Genomic DNA, 16,343 nt, shown 5'->3' with positions numbered 1-16,343 from the left:
AACAGCTCTTGCTATCACTGCGACGATTAATCGGCTACTAATATTTTAGCACACACAATGTGAATTTAATGCCTATTAAGAGACCTTTGACTCCAGAACCTTTAGACAAATAATTTTAAAGATTATCAGCAGTGGCCTTGCTAACCTCAATAGCCAAGTTGAGATATGCCGAAAATACTTTAAACATAGCCACCAACGTATCAGCTGGCCCATTAAGTCCCATGCAACAACACAGATACAGTATTAAATTTACCTCTCCATTTGTGATGTTGATCGCCAGATATATGTCGCCGAAAGATCCCGATCCAATTTTTCTGACGAGCTTGTATTTTCCACCGACTATGAATTCGGCTTTGGAGCCACTGCTGCTCGCCATAATATCCACCAAAGGACAAACTTCAACTGATCAGCTTTTCGAAACGTATGTCAGCGTAGCCCGATTATCAGCAGGACATACAGAGTGGTGAATGGCGTTATTAAGAGTACTTATGGACTAGCTTTTACTTCAAACAATGTTCTCGACAAAGAAGAAACAAGGAAAATTTCATAAGATGACTTTTAGTTTTAGTCATAAGTTACCGACTACAAGGGTCTTCAATATAGTCCCTGGAGAAACAAGAAATGTCGTGTGAATGTCACAGTTTATACATCCAAAACTAAATCCGAACAAGCTTAAGGCCTCAAACAACAACCGAGGTTAGCAGCTAATGTTAGTCAGATCTAACGTTAGCATCAAGCTAACGCTGTCACAAGGACCGCCGCTGAAAAAAAAAGTCCAGACCTCCTCCCACCCGAGAAGCAAAAAACACTCTTCTGATGGTATTGTTGATCTTACAATCCTTAAAGACCGTTTTCGCTCAACTTTAAGGGTTGCAACCGTTCTTACAAAGCGCAACCCACTCACTCCGCCATCTTGTCTTCTCTACCCTTTCTCAGCTGGTTTCCGTTGAAGGCGATTAGCTAAGGTTAGATATCTCATGACGTGTTCAGGGAATATCGAAAGTCTTAGTACTGACAGCGATGAAGCGCATGAAAGCCAAAGCAGAGGAATGCCTTTTCGTAATAAGCCCTCACAAGTCATCAGCCGCAAAATTAGATGGTGGAATGGTTATAAAGTCCTCACAATTTTGAATTTTTCACGTGCTTTGAAATAACTCTATAAAGTTTCATATAAACAACACGACCACCAAAGACGTTTGTGATTATTGATTATTGTTTTTCCACCCCAGGGGCATTGAACGCGCCCAGAGATGGATTTTATTTATTTGACAGCGATGTTTTTTAATTTATTTATTTAAATCATTCACTTAAAGTACAGCAGGATTACAATGATTATTTATTCATCATTGTTAAAAGGTGCACAGACACCAATCAAGTTTTATTTTCAGGTGAACAACCTCTCTGGTGTGTATCTCTGGTGAGATATCTCTGGTATCTCTGGTGATATTGTATTTGTTATAAAATATTATAACAAGCGATTCTCCTAAATGTCAATATTTTCCATGTCTTTCAGGAAAACCGACACAGATATGTATTTTGGGAAAACTGTACATTTATCATTAAGAAAGTTATGAGACCAGACATTTATTGTGTAGGTGCAGGTCCACCTGATATGTATTAAACCTTGTGACTAAATACACAAAACGTTCCCATTCTTGTTTATTTATTCTGCTTTAGGTATTTTTCAGTTTAAAAAAAAAAAAATCAGATATTTTCTTTGCCACAAACAAGACCATCAGCAATTAAAACTGACTCTTTTAAAGTGTTATTTTACAGAGCAAGGCAGGACAGCAATGACAGTGTTTCTCTGATGCTTTTAATAACCACATTTAACTCTTAGTAGTTGATGAAAGACTAGTCAGTGAAAGTATGAATAGTGCTTGAATGAAAGAATGGTACAAAGCAGTATCTATCTTTGGGAGAAGATCATGAATGTCTGAGCATTTAGAACTGCATCAGAAACAATTGCGAATTATTTGGGTGATACAGGAAATATAGTAATATATTAGTAATAAAGTGTGTAAGTGTTCACCAGAGAGAAAGAGTGGACTCATAACCAATGATCCCACATCAAACCAATTTCTTTTGAAAGTTTTTTTGGGTCAATATTATTTTCATTCCACATATCGTATTTGCTAAGAAATGTATTTTCTAATTTTCATCCTTTGGAAAATGTACTGTGAAAACATACAGCTTTATTATTTTTATTGTGTTGTTTGTTTGTGATTTGCAATAATAATAACAACAACAATAATAACATTATCAAATTTGGGTTAGGGTAAGGCTGGGTACTCTGAACTGTTATTGGGTTCATTAAGGTCCAAATCAACAATTCACCAGATCATTATGCTGCCTCCTGGGTCGACAGGAGGGTGGTCTCATGTATCTTTTTTTGGCTGTGCCTGACTGGACACCATATGAGAGGGTCCGATCACCAGGCGCTCGCCGTCAAGCCTCTTACCAAGGCCTGGCTCCAGAGTGAAGCCCAAGTCTCCCTAACATGAGCAAAGAGCTTCATACTGTATATTTATCATCATGAGGGAATTTGAATGCCTTGAATGCATATTAATTTTATTTGCTTTAGAGGTGTACTAGTTATTCTTTTAACATTATAATGTTCTTTCCATTTCTCCTTTTTTTGGTACTTTTATCAGATTCAGTTTAATCAACAACTTTCTGAGATCATATTTCTATAATCCAATATTTCAAAACTAAAATAATTATGAACGTAGGATGTTTTAAATAATGTACAAATGTCTTTTAAATTATTTCTTTTTTCTAGATATTTGAATTAGTAAAAATTAGTTGTTCACTTTTTGTGTTTTTCTTCATCTGACACTGGGCAGTTTTATTGAGAACAAAACACTTGATGTGACAAATGTGCTCTCAAAGGTTTATTTGTTGTAGTAACTTGGTCACTTTCACGGAAACAATAAAAGCAGTTAAGCAACTCTTAGCAGTTAACATTCACTCACGGTGCATATGATTCATAGTGCCAAAACATTCAAACAAATAAACAAACTCTTTACAGAATCATTAAACTGCATGTGTCACAAAGTGGTGGCGAAGGAGCAGAACCTATGTGCAGGCTCATGAGCAGATTGGGGCAGTAAAGGATTTACTTCAAAACAAACATAAGGTGCATAAGGTAATAGCAGGGGATCTAACAAAATAAAAAATTAAACACTCGAAACAGATCTGAAGCAAAGATGCAGGACTGGCTAACACTGGTAACATATGAAGAAAATTTCTAACAATAATCTGGCTATGAAAAAGGAAACCAAGGAATATCTATATGAGGGAGCAAATGACTGACAAAAGACAAGTGGCGGGGATTAGCTAAAAAGGTGTAAAACAAGAATATGAAGTTATCTTAACAGCAAACACAAGGGACCAGACTCTACAAAATGAAACAAGAAGTAAGACTAACTTCAAGATTGACTAAACCAGAACATGAGATAGAGAACTGAACAACAAAAATCAACAAACAATGAGCAATGACATACAGAATCATCAAGAAATAACTTGATATCTGGTGAGGTAGAACAGGACATTTTCAATGGTGGCCTGGAAAAAAAAAAATCAAAATCTGAATATTTTTATTGTCAATGTAAGTTAATACTACAAAATCTAAATGCAGTGTTTGATGCAAAACAATAAAAACTGTATCTAAAACCTCCAAAATAATAAATAAAAAAAGATTTTTAAAAAGCAACAGTCACTATCGTGAACATTCAAGCACACATATTACAGCAGATAATATTGCAGGAAGTGAAATTATGCATTTTTTAATGCCCTTATGGTGCTGGCATTAAAAATATTCTCAAACCTGTTTGTTTTGTCTCTAAATGTCCTGAAACATCAGGGCAACTGTTCAAACTCAGAGTGACTGAGGTGAGATGAGTCTGATAATGTGTTTCAAATATTATTGTGAATCAAACAGCAGAGTAATACAGCTTTCTTTGAAACAGACCATGCCTCATTTCAAATATCAAATACAGCATTATCAAGTGCATGTAAATCATACAAACACAATATGAAACTTGTAACGTGAATAATAAAATAAAACAATAATTGGGGAGATAAACTAGAATAAAAAGGAGATAAAACCTGAACCTCACCATCAAACAGTAATTCCAAATGATTGGAAAAATTACAATCATTTTTAAAAACAGGTTTTACAGAGAAATATCGGTAGATTTTGAAAGAGGTATAGTAACTTAGGGAGACAAACCATTTTAACTGCATTTAGTCTACTTATGAAGGAAATAGGGAGGGCTTTCCAGAACTCTACTTTATTTCTAACCTTGGTTAATATGGCCATAAAGTTAGCCTCAAATAACCTATTATATTTCTTTGTAAATTCTAACACCAAATATATGAATTTTTCCAATACCAATTTGAATGGGGTCCATTCCAGCAAAACTGCATCTTGGCATCGAACCAGCATTAGTTGAACTTTTTTAAATATGTTATTAATATTGTTGTGTGAAATAACATGGGTGCCAGTGTCTGATTTTGTCTTATGAATCTCTGATTTAATGATATGTCCAAACAGGTATCTAAGACCAAATAGAAGTCACTGCTAATAATCAAATTTGTATCAGAAATATCTGGGATCAGACTAAAAGTTTTCCTAAAAAAATTCTGAATCATCTACACACATGGTCTATACACATTCAGTAATGTAACTGGAATGGAGTGTATCTCTCCTGTGACCAAAATATATCTCCCTTCTTGGACTGGTATGGTAGACTTGTGTAAAAAGGAATATTTTTGCTGATTATTATGGCCACTACCCTCACCTTTGCTGTAAACCGGGAGTGGTATACTTGATTTAACTATCTGGCTCTAATTTTATTATGCGCTTCATTTTTCAAATGTTTCTCTTTAAAAAAAAAAACCAACACATTTGCTTACATCTGTCTCAAGTAAATTAGTTCCTTTCTATGTTTTACTGGCTCAGTAATGCACTTCACGTTCCACGTAAAAAAAAGTTAGAGTTCACCCTGTACCTATGCCTCCTACGGTCATTTTTTATATTCATAATGACAGATCATTCCCGATTGATAATCCCTGTAAAATCTTTACCCGTTATATGTTGTGATCTAAGTGCCTCGTTTTCCCATCCTATCCTTGTCTCAATACCCACCCCAATAGAATCCATAACAGAAGAAAAAGTCCCATCTCCCCCTGAACCATTTTACAGTCATAACCCTTGAAGTGGAAGCTGCCCTCCTTCACAGAGATGCGATCTCCCACCTAAAAAAAAAAAAAACCTGTTCTTAATCCTTGCTATCCTAATCCTACACGTGTCGCTCTGCAGTTATGTAAACAGCCCAAAATCTAAATAAACTGTGGCTATAATGATTCAAACACTGAAGGCTGATGTTTATAATAAAGTACTAAACAACAAACCTTAGGACAGAATGTGGTTTCTCTGTGAGAGCAGTCACAGATAGTGGAACAATAATACTAATGGGACACAGAACAGTTATCTTTCATTAATATATACTTTCATACTGTGGCAAGGAGCAGGGTAGCATAAGGAATTGTATGGGCCAACAACGTCACCTGGGGACTTGCACCCCAAGATATAACAACTGGAATACAAATATGTATACGGACACAGGGTCGTGACTGAAGAGGCAGAGGCAGTGCACGTAAATAAAACAAATCTATTCATTGAAAATGCTGACAAATAAAGCAAAAGTAAAACTGCTCCTGCATAAAAAGAAAAAAGGTTAAACACAAGATACGTTTGTAAAATGATTTTTATTAACAAAAAGGAAGCTAAAAAGCAGACTATAACAATGCTAAAATCCAAACAACAGAAAAATAAAATCAGTGTACTGGAGCCTCAGTGGGAAGCATACTACTGGGTGAGTGTGTCCCTCCTTCTTAACCTGGGATGCAACACTACAAAAAGAAACCACTACAACCACACTAGAAGTGCCCCAGTGTCTACTTGCATGCAAAATGGGAAGTGAGGCCCTCACCACGGTGCCTAGCCTCCCACCTGATGACAATCAGGCCACATTGAAACTCAAAAGAACAACAAACAAAGAGGGTTAACAAAACCAGCAACTTAATCCATAAAACAATATTACAAATGTAAATGGGACAAAAACACTTAAACTAACCAAACTGGATAAACAAAGAAATACACAAAACAGAACAAAGGGAAACAAACCAAAAACTGTATGACAGAACTGTACAAAACAAACTAACAAAACAGCACAGCAGCAAGTAAACCTAAAAGACAAAACAACACATGTTAGTGAAAAGCCAGATTTTAATTACAGACAGACAGGCAGGCAGACAGGAAGGGGACCTTACTCACCACCTTGATCAGTTAACCGCACCAGCTCAGCAAGAGGCTGAATGGAACCATTTTGAGCCTTTATATAGTCACCCCACACAACATGGGGAGGAGCTAAGGGAGGTGCCAAAGAGGTGGCCACCTGAGTTGCATTATACATCCCTTAGGTCCACTACAATACAATGAACTTTTATGATAGTACAAGCTGAAGTAAGTTGTCTTGTTTGGTTCTGTAGAGACTTGTGTATTGTGTGCATTGGAAAGGTGAATGATGTAGTTGATGTGCAACAGGCGCAGTAGAGCAGACAAGCGAACTACATATCTGTACATGGGTCTGTGCAACACCCAAAATCAGGAATGAGCTCAAGCGGTCCAGGCTGTAAACATCCACCGTCAGTTACCTACCTCCACTGTCAGGCCCAGAAATGCAAGGGATACATTTCAAAATAAAATCACAAATGCACTTCCGGTTTGATAGTTTTCCTCACAAATTAATTAATTAGTAAACAATATGACATCAAATCTATCAATTCTCCATCTATTGTATAGTAAACTTTTGTTTGGTCAGTGCACACATTTTCTCTTAAGCTATTACTCATAGTCACAAGCCAACATCTCATAAGATGTCATAGGCCTATACATTTTTTGTGTACTATACAGAGTACTTCACTGCCGTTTCATTATCATTTAATTTTGACTTTATTGCACTGCTCTTTTTCTATACATTTGTTTCATCATTTTTTTTGTCCATTATTTCGTCACAAAATCTTCACATGTTGTTAGGGTTGTGAAATGTGAATATGAATGGCTCTCTTTCATTCTCGTCCAGTTTTTCTTTCCAAAACTGTCACAGGGGCTTCAGCCAAAACAGGAAAAGGACTCAAAAGTGAGATTCACTTAGGAACAAATTTTTTTTTATTCTTTGTGACCAACAGAAGTTGGGGTAACAGGAACACGTTGGTTCTGGAACCAGGTGAATGGTGAGTAACCGGACAGCACTGGAGTCTATGAGGCAGGCGTAACTGGATGAGGAGATGATAGTTAACTTGAAAATCCAAACAGGAAAAATTATCCAAAAACAGGTATGAAGACAGTCTTTCTGTAAGCTGGTGGAATTATGACTGGAAGGTGGGGCAGTGTATGAATGGCTGGAGGGTGTATTCCAGAGTGGGCAGTGGGTGCGCAGGCAGGTATAGGACAGTGGACCATCCATAGTGGTGAGGAGGACTCAGAGGTGGATCCGAACACGGAACACATGTAGGTTGGTTGAGAAAGGAAACCAGTGAGTCCGACAGAGTTCTCGGAAGGATCGTAGCTGAAACGAGGGAAGGTAAGAACACACTCAACTTTTTGATTTAGCTCAGAGAGAATTGTACTTCCACGGCCCATGTAACACCTAAAACACAGGAACGAGGCAGGACGAGGCAGGGGTGTCCGGAGAACTTGGAGAGAACTGCAGAGAGAGGGCATCTGGTTTCACATTACGGGTGCTGGGATGGTAGGTGATGGAAAAATTGAAACGCCCAAAAAACAGCGCCCAGCGTGCTTGTCTGGAATTTAGCCTCTTGGCATCTCAGATATATTTGCTTTTTATGGCCGGTCCAAACCAAGAAAGGCTGTTTAGCACCCTCCAGCCAATGTCTCCTTTCCTCTTAGGCCAGTTTTACGGCCAAGAGTTCCCTGTTGCCAACATCGTAATTACATTCTGCAGGACACAGCGCGAAGAGAAAGCACACAGATGAATCTTCCCTTCCTTTTCAGCTCTTTGTGATAAAACCGCCCCTACTCCTGAATCAGATGCATCCATCTCCACAACATACTGTCGCTCAGGATCCGGTTGAACCAGGGTGGGAGCTGAAGTGAAACGGTTCTTCAGGGTTGCTAATTGTGCTTCAGCCTTGGAAGACCACTGGAAAGACAGTTTAGTGGAAGTCAGGCGGTGAAGGTAGGACCCAGATGCAGTCTTTCAAAATCAAAAAGGTTTATTCCAAAAACAAAACAGGGAGCAAGGCAAAAACAAAGCGCGGCTGAGCCGGATTATCAAAATACTCAAACGGTGAATTAACAAGACTATGAAAACAAAACAAGACTATTGAAAAAACAAGGCTATGGAATAAATAACTTTGAAACAAGACTAGGACTATGAACTATGGCAAGGCTATGAGGCAGGAAACCAGACTTAACTTCTGTGGCAAGGCATGAAGGGTTAGTGAGGATTCTGCAATGAATGAAAGGAAACCAGGAGACTAAATGCTGTGAAGGGAGTGAATACTGAGTGCGTGCAGCTGATGACAGGGAAACAGGTGACGTGAGTGAAGCCGATGGCAGGGGAGAAACATGACAAGAACAGAATCTAAAAACATGACAAAGTACCTGAAAACATAATTATCAAAACATAAACTGTGACAGAAAAACAAACTGTGACAACAATAAAGATTGGCCAATACCAAGTACCGTCGCAGGTCCTTGCGGGAGGATGGAACCGGCCACTCAGCTGCAGCTTCGATCTTTTAGGGGTCCGTCCTCACCTACCCACCATCGAAAACATAGCCCAGAAACAAAACAGAAGATGTATGGAATTCACATTTTTCAACTTTTAATTAAAGGCAGTTCTAACAATCTCTGCAACACAGCCCGCACGTGACGTTAATTTTCTTCCAGGGAACGTGAAAAAAATGAGAATATCGTACAAATAGACAAACACAAATTTGTGAAGAAAATCCCTCAGAACGTCGTTAACTAGGGCTTGAAAAACTGCCGGAGCATTGGTTAAACCAAAAGGCATCACCAGGTACTAAAAGTGTCCCAACGGAGTGTTAAAGGCAGTTTTCCACTTGTCTCCATCACGTATGCGCACCAGATGGTAAGCATTCTTGAGGTCCAGCTTGGTAAAGATCATGGAGCCCTGTATGGACTCAAAAGCTGAGGAGATGAGTGGTAAGGGGTATTTGTTCTTGATCGTGATTTTGTTTAACCCATGGTAGTCTGTACAGGGATGAAGCGATTTATTTTCTTGTCGAAAAAAAAAAATCCTGCTCCTACGGTTGACGAAGAGAGGTGGATGATACCACCGGCTAAGGAGTCCTGTATATAGGTCTCCATAGACAATCTTTTGGGGCGAGACAAACTATAAAGACAGCTGGAGGGTAACGGAACCCCAGGATGCAGATAGATGGCACAGTCATAAGGTCTATGAGGTGGTAAGGAGAGAGCCTTATCTTTACTAAACACGGAACTCAAATCATGATATTCCAAAGGAATGACCAAAAGATCGACTGGATCATCCAGCCACGAATTAGACTGACTGGCAATAGGAGATGCGTATCGAAGGCAGGAGGACAAACAATGCAAGCTCCAACTCTCAATTGTTTGACTAGCCCAGTGGATATGAGGGTTATGGATGGCAAGTCAAGGGAAACCTAGAATTACGGCAGCATTAGCTACAGGGAACAAATAGAACTCCAAGAACTCACGATGGTTGCCTGAAACAATAAGGTTTATAGGCTTAGTTTTATGCGTGATGGTGGCAAGAGAAACCCCATCCAGGGCTGAAAGGGAGATGTGTGTGGGTAATTGAATGATAGGAAAACCTAGGTGAGTGGCGAGATTCAGATCTAATAGATTTTTTTCAGAACCAAAATCAATAAGCACATGAGTTGAATGAGCAACCCTCTCAAACATCAATATAACTGGTAAAGTAAGGCGAGGAAGATTGGATCCATCCACCAGTACCCTCGCATTTACTCGTGGGCGTGTTCTTTTGGCTGAACCGGACAAGTAGGAATGAAATGACTGGATGAGCAACAATAAATGCATTCTTTATTGCGCATTCGCCTTGATCTCTCCTCAGGGGACAACCGTGTATGTCCTAACTAAATTATTAGCGGGATGACGGTTGTGAAAACGGCTTATGGGAGTTAGAATTCTTTTCCTTCCTACGCTCTCTGATACGATTGTCTATACACATGGCCACTGACTAATTCTTCAAATGAAGATGGTTCATCACAGAATGCTAGTTGATCCTTAATTTGTTCATTAAAGGAATTCAATAGAATTCAATTTCCCTTAAAGCATCAGAAGCTCAACCGGTCTTAGAAGCAAGGATTCGAAACTCGATTAAGAAGTCTGCTGCGTCTACTGAGTACCCTGTCATAAATTTAATAACCGTTTGGTGGTGTTATCATGGCCAAGTGGGTGATCAAAAGTATTACGGAACTCTTTAATAAACTCCACAAAAGGAGAGGTCTCAAGCGCGTTGGTTTTAAAAAAGGCTAGAGCCCATGCTAAGGTTATGCCCTTGAGTAGCCCGAGAACAAATGCTGTTTTGGCTGAATCACAGGAAAACGAGCGAGTGGACTGAGTTATCACTAGGATACACTGGAGTAAAAACCCTTCGCACTCCCCAACCTCACCATCATAGGAGTCAGGAGTGGGAAAGGAGATGTTCTGAAACTGCAGGAGGTGCAGGGAGCACTGGGACTTGAGGTGGTACTAGGGGAATACTGTCAGCAGGCGTAACTGTAGAGAGAGCAGACAAACAATCATCAATTTTCCCCATCATCTCAAAAACCCGCTCCAGACATTGGTTACAATATCCCTGCTGATTGTTAAGCGATCTGAGTACCTTGTCGTGTTCTTCTAAGAGAGGGAAGTAAGGTAAAAACACACTAAACTCTTGTATTCAACTCAGACAGAATTGTACGGCCCGATTACCACAGAAATGGTAAAACAATCTGGTAAAGACTGGTGCTCCTGCTGCTCTTTAAGTAGGAGTCTTGATGACTGCAGATGGCAAACAGGTGTGAGAGCAGGCAGCAAACAGACTCTGCCCTGGTGTCCAAGGAAACCTGCTCACCCAGCCTGAAACTCAGAAGTACCTCATCAGAAATACCTCTGCCTGTTCCTCCTCCCCCATGCCCAGAACGTCAGAGGAATGCAATCTTCAACCGAGTCCTATGGAAAAGACAGAAAGAAAGATGTCTGTACCATAGCTGCCACACCAACAGTATCTGACCAATAGACACTGTGAAAAAGCTTACACCTTCCACTGGTGTGTTCACATCCGCAAGTCTGACTGAGACCTCTGCCTGCTGCTCTTCTTCCTGAAAATATATAGATAAGCAAAATGATCAGTTGTAATATTCAAAACACAAGCAAAAAGAAGAAAAAGAAAAGATCCCATCATTGATCATTGCCCTCCTCTGATAGGTCTACCTAGACATATTGGAGAACTCAACAAATGTTAATTTTTTTTAATCCAATCTTGTATTATCTGGACACTTTATTTTTTAATTGCAGACAGCAGGTCTGACCTTATCTTGTGAATGGCATATTATTTAAAGTGACCCCACAATTTCAGTAAAAAAAATTGTTTCTGACCTGAAACAAAAGAAAAACTCAGACGGAACAAACAAAAATAAAAATCTGACCTCAGTAATGTCATCCACCTTCCTTTTCAACAGCCTAAACACTGGTGGCACCTCACCTCGCAGAAGGGTTTTGATGCATCTGTCCAGTGGGCGAACAGCTGTCCATGGCTCAAAAAATTATTAAACTTCTTCTAAAGTTCTGGTAACAAAATCAAGTCAAATTGCAGCGGCAGATCTTATCTAAAAACAAGTTAAGAAAATGTTTAAGTTAGACAATGACAAACAAGTCACATGAACACACGTGTGCGCACGTATGTATCTTTAATGTAAAATGCAATGGCATTACCTTCAAATGTAATGGCATTTTTGATGTGGACCTCCAAATGCTGCTGAACTCTGCCTGGTTTGCTCGGTTTAAAGAGGTGTTTGGGACACAGGGGGCTGTGGAACTGACTGCAGCATGTTCTGGAGCATTCCACTGCAGGTATTCCATCTGATGAGATAACTGAAAGATGCATCTAAAAAAGCACATTAAATATATCATGTGTTAGAGTTATACTACATGAACTTCAATTCAAATGAATGTATGCAGCCTGCAAACTTAGACTGTCTTTGCTTACAGGTAAAATGGCCACTTGCACCAGGTAGTGTAAATGAGGCCATATTCAATTCAATCCAGTTAATTTCAATTCAGTTTTATTTATATAGTGTCAAATTACAACAAATGTCATCTCAAGGCGCTTAAATAATATAGTACAATTTAAGCCAATTGGAGTTCAATTAATTGTAATCATAATCAAATTAAATTGAAATTACCATATTTTGCGCACTATAAGGCTCACCTGATTGTAAGGCGTACGTATTACCTAATGTTCTCTGATTGGTTTATTGCTTGCAGCACACGTAGTGTATGTATCTAACCTGTGTCAGCGTGAAATGGTCCGACAGTCAAGGACAACGTCGTTGGTCGTTTTTGCACTTATAAACTTATAAACTGCACATCGGTCTGCATCACCCATCTCAGACTTAAGAACAGGCACTCACTGGGACATGGGCAAAAGCATTAATGATGACATGATTCAATCGCTAAGTACGAGCTCGATACAATCTTCGCCCCATTCAGAGTGAATGGCTGGGATCCGCCTGACCCTGGATTCACACCGAAGGCAAAGTGAGCGGCGGAAGTGGCCAGTTGCCATTAATTTCCAATGTACAAGAGCGAAGAGGCGCGGCAAAAACGAACGTGGCGGTGAGCGGTGCGGAGGGAGATTAATGCCCCATGAATGCTCGGCGCTCCCTGCGGTAAATTTGAAATGGCAGTATCCGTGACAGATTTTGGAGCACACATAAAGCGCACCGGATTATATGGCGCACGGCAGGTTTTTTTTTGAAAATGTAAGGCTTTTAGGTGCACCTTGGTGCGGAAATTACGGTAAATTAAATTTGAATTAATTTAAAAATAATCCAATTCATTCATATAGAGCCAATTCAAAAACAATATCCTAGCTAAGGAAACCAACAGATTGCACCGAAACTTGTCTTCAGTCCAATCTCCCGTCCTGAGCATGCCTGTGGCGACTGTGGAAAGGAATGACTCCCTTTTAACAGGAAGAAACCTCTGGCAGAACCAGACTCAGGAAAGGTGGCCATCCGCCTCGACCAGCTGGGGTTTGAGAAGACAGACAGAAAAGAGGGGCAAAACAAAACACTGTAACACCATTTAAAGGATACCTGTTGGAACAGGGAAACACGAGTTAATGACCACCACAATACTGTATATAAGGTATTTTCTCCATCAACTTAAGCGAAAGTGTATAAAACAAGACACTTAAGTAATTTAATACCTTATGTTATAATGAAGAAAATACATCCTGACATATAGAAATGTATGTCTGGGCCCAACTTGTAACCCCTGGTGGGATGGTCCCTTGATCAAGGTAATTTTTTTGTTTGTAACTTTGTGACTATGCCCAACTAATGCACGTTTACAAAGAGTTTACAAAAATGTTTCATAACCTTACATATATACAAATACAAACAGTTACTTTACGTTATGCACTAAAAATTTAAGATGCAAACCACCATTGGTTAAAGTAAACTTTGAAGTCATCTAACTTAGCTTCAAAACGACAACCCAAACCGAAATGTAACATTTGGTCATTTGCGTCATTAATGAGTTCTATAACGACTACTACAATGGCACCTATATTGATGAAAAACACAAGAAACCATGCATTTACTTTCTGTGGATAATAAAAATCAGAAACTCAGAGAATAAGCTCACTCTCCTTCTTCTTTTCGTACATATGCTCTCTTTTTCTTTCTCGAATTTAAAGGGCAGGTGAAAATGACCCTCTCAAAATGTCCTCCCCACCCCCCAAAAACGTCCTCACCTGACAGTGGAGGTCTGCAGCCAGGTGCCTCTCGGAATTAGAGTATATGACAGAAACAGTTGACATGCTGTTTATAACAGCATCAATGGTGACATAAGGAAGCACATCTAATGAAGTAGTATCAGCTGACACATGTCTGTGATGGATAGTCTAATGTTGACTCTGGCTCTGCCTGAGTTGCGGGCATACTCCTCAGCTAAGCTGCATTCTGTTATTTTAGAAACTGTCACTCTATGTTATTTTGATCGAGGTGGACTTTTTTGTATAATCCATTTAATGTAAAAAGAGACAATGAGTTAAAGTTTTGGACCAAACGCTCACTCTTTGCAAATGTCTTGATGGACACATACACTTTTTTTTTAAAGTAAGCCCCCAGGTTCAGATGAGAGAGTAAGATTAAATAAATGAAACATAATCTATTTTTTATGTTTGCCTTTTGGCTGACAGCACACGGGGGGAGAAAGTAAGATGGAGAGGGAGAGGAAGAGAAAGACAGGAAGTCAATAGAAAAAGAGAGCTGGATAGAACAAGTCAGAAGGTGGACAGAAAGATGGTGTAATGCCAAGGCAGCTTATCTTCTCACAAGGAACTGTACTGAAATATTGTTTTTCTTGATGATCTGAATTAAGTGATTCATCCAGCGCTGCCGACCCTGAGCATGCACGCTGACTTTTACACTAGGACAGACATGGTTTTCGCCATAATGTTCCTTCATTTCAGATTTTTGTCAAAACTTTCACATTTAGTGTTGCAGCATTAGAGTTCTGGGTGGCTGTAGCTCAGGAGGAAGAGCAGTCGCCCACCAATCGGAAGGTCGGTGGTTCGACTCTGGCTTCCCCAGGATACATGTCGAAGCGTCCTTGGGCAAGACACTGAACCCCACGTTGCTCCCCCAGTGTATAATTGGGGGTATGAATGTGTGTGAATGCTTAGAAAGCACGTAGTTATATCTTAAGACGTGCTGTATGAATGTGTGTGAGTGGGGCATGTAGTGAAGCGCTTTGAGTGGTCAGCTAGACTAGAAAAGCGCTATACAAGTACAAGTCCATTTACCATTATTTTCATGACGTCTCCGCAGAATGCCACCTTAATGTGATAGAGGGGTTTGATCCTGTGTTGTCGGGGGCGTTAGCCCCCAATAGGGTCTCCCATGGCAAATTGGTCTCAGGGGAGGGGCCAGACTAAGAGTGATTCAAAGATCTTGATGGAGCGGCGCCAGAGGAATTTAGTCATATTGCCCAGAGAAGAGAAACCGGGACACCGCCCTGGAGCCTGGGAGGAGAGCTCACCGGCGAGCTCCTGGTGAGCCTTTGTCCCTGGGGCTTGGTTGAAAAATCAAATCAAATCAAATCAAAAATCAAAGAAAAATCTGGAAGCCACTTCCACGGAAATTCGAGGTCAAGTGCAATGTGAGCTGTGCAGCAGGCAAAGGTGGGGACCTGGGCATACCAATCCCCGGCTATGCAAACTGGCTGTAGGGATGTCGCTGGCAGGGGAAGAGCCTGAGCTGGCGTGTCAGGTGAAGCTATAGCCACTAGATATAGTTGGGCTCACCTCCACATTCAGTGTGGGCTCTAGAACCAAACTCCGGGAGAAGGGCTGGACTTTCTCATACTCTGTAGTTGCCCATGGAGAGAGGTGTCATGAGGGGGTGAAGATACTCACAAGCCCTCGGTTGAACGCCTTCACGTAGGAGTTTTCCCTGGTGAGCAAGAGGGTCGCTTCACAGTCTCCGTGAGAGGTTGCTGTTCCTGAGCACTCTCAGGAAGTGCAGTCTCTGCTGTGTCTTCTTTATGATGGTTATGGTGTTAATGCATCAGGACAGGTCATCCTGAATGTGGACGCCCAGAAACTGGGGTTCTGAGACCCTCTTTATGCAGTTTCCTTTAATAAATAGAGGTGGGATGTATGATTTCTTCTTGATCAGCTCCTTACTCTTAGTGGTGTTTAAGACCCGGTTATCATATGCATACAGAAATTAGCCCAGCCACAGTTGTGTCATCAGCAGACTTGATGATAATATTGTGGGTGTAGAGGATGTAAAGTAGGAGGCTCAGCACACAGCTGATTTAGGGGCCTACTCTCACTCTCTAGAAGTGCTCAGTTAGGAGGTTCTTAATCTAATAACATATAGTGCGGGATATTCCAAGATTTGTGAGTTTTGTCAACAGTCTGTTCGGCAAGATGGTAATAAATGCGGAACTGAAGTCCACAAAGAGCAACCAACATGGCTCCCTGGCTGCTCATGATGGGAAAATG

General features: G+C 40.2%; 1 protein-coding gene across 4 annotated transcripts in view; it reads right to left on the bottom strand.

Annotated features, from left to right (window-relative positions):
• The window catches only part of csnk1a1 (casein kinase 1, alpha 1), a 39,379-nt gene extending 38,428 nt beyond the window's left edge, over positions 1-951 (bottom strand). For all 4 annotated transcript variants that reach the window (XM_072396259.1, XM_072396261.1, XM_072396262.1 and 1 more), the window contains exon 1: positions 254-951. In XM_072396259.1, coding sequence (XP_072252360.1) covers positions 254-376 — 123 coding nt within the window. In that variant the 5' untranslated portion in view covers positions 377-951. The remainder of the gene's footprint in view (positions 1-253) is intronic.
• Between the last annotated feature and the right edge of the window lie 15,392 nt (positions 952-16,343).

The sequence above is a fragment of the Leuresthes tenuis genome, unplaced genomic scaffold (genome assembly GCF_036924035.1).
Source record: "Leuresthes tenuis unplaced genomic scaffold, fLeuTen1.0.hap1 SCAF_11, whole genome shotgun sequence".
Classification (NCBI taxonomy): Eukaryota; Metazoa; Chordata; class Actinopteri; order Atheriniformes; family Atherinopsidae; genus Leuresthes; species Leuresthes tenuis.
The sequence above is the reverse complement of the archived record's forward strand: the minus strand, read 5'-3'. Positions and strand labels throughout refer to the sequence as shown.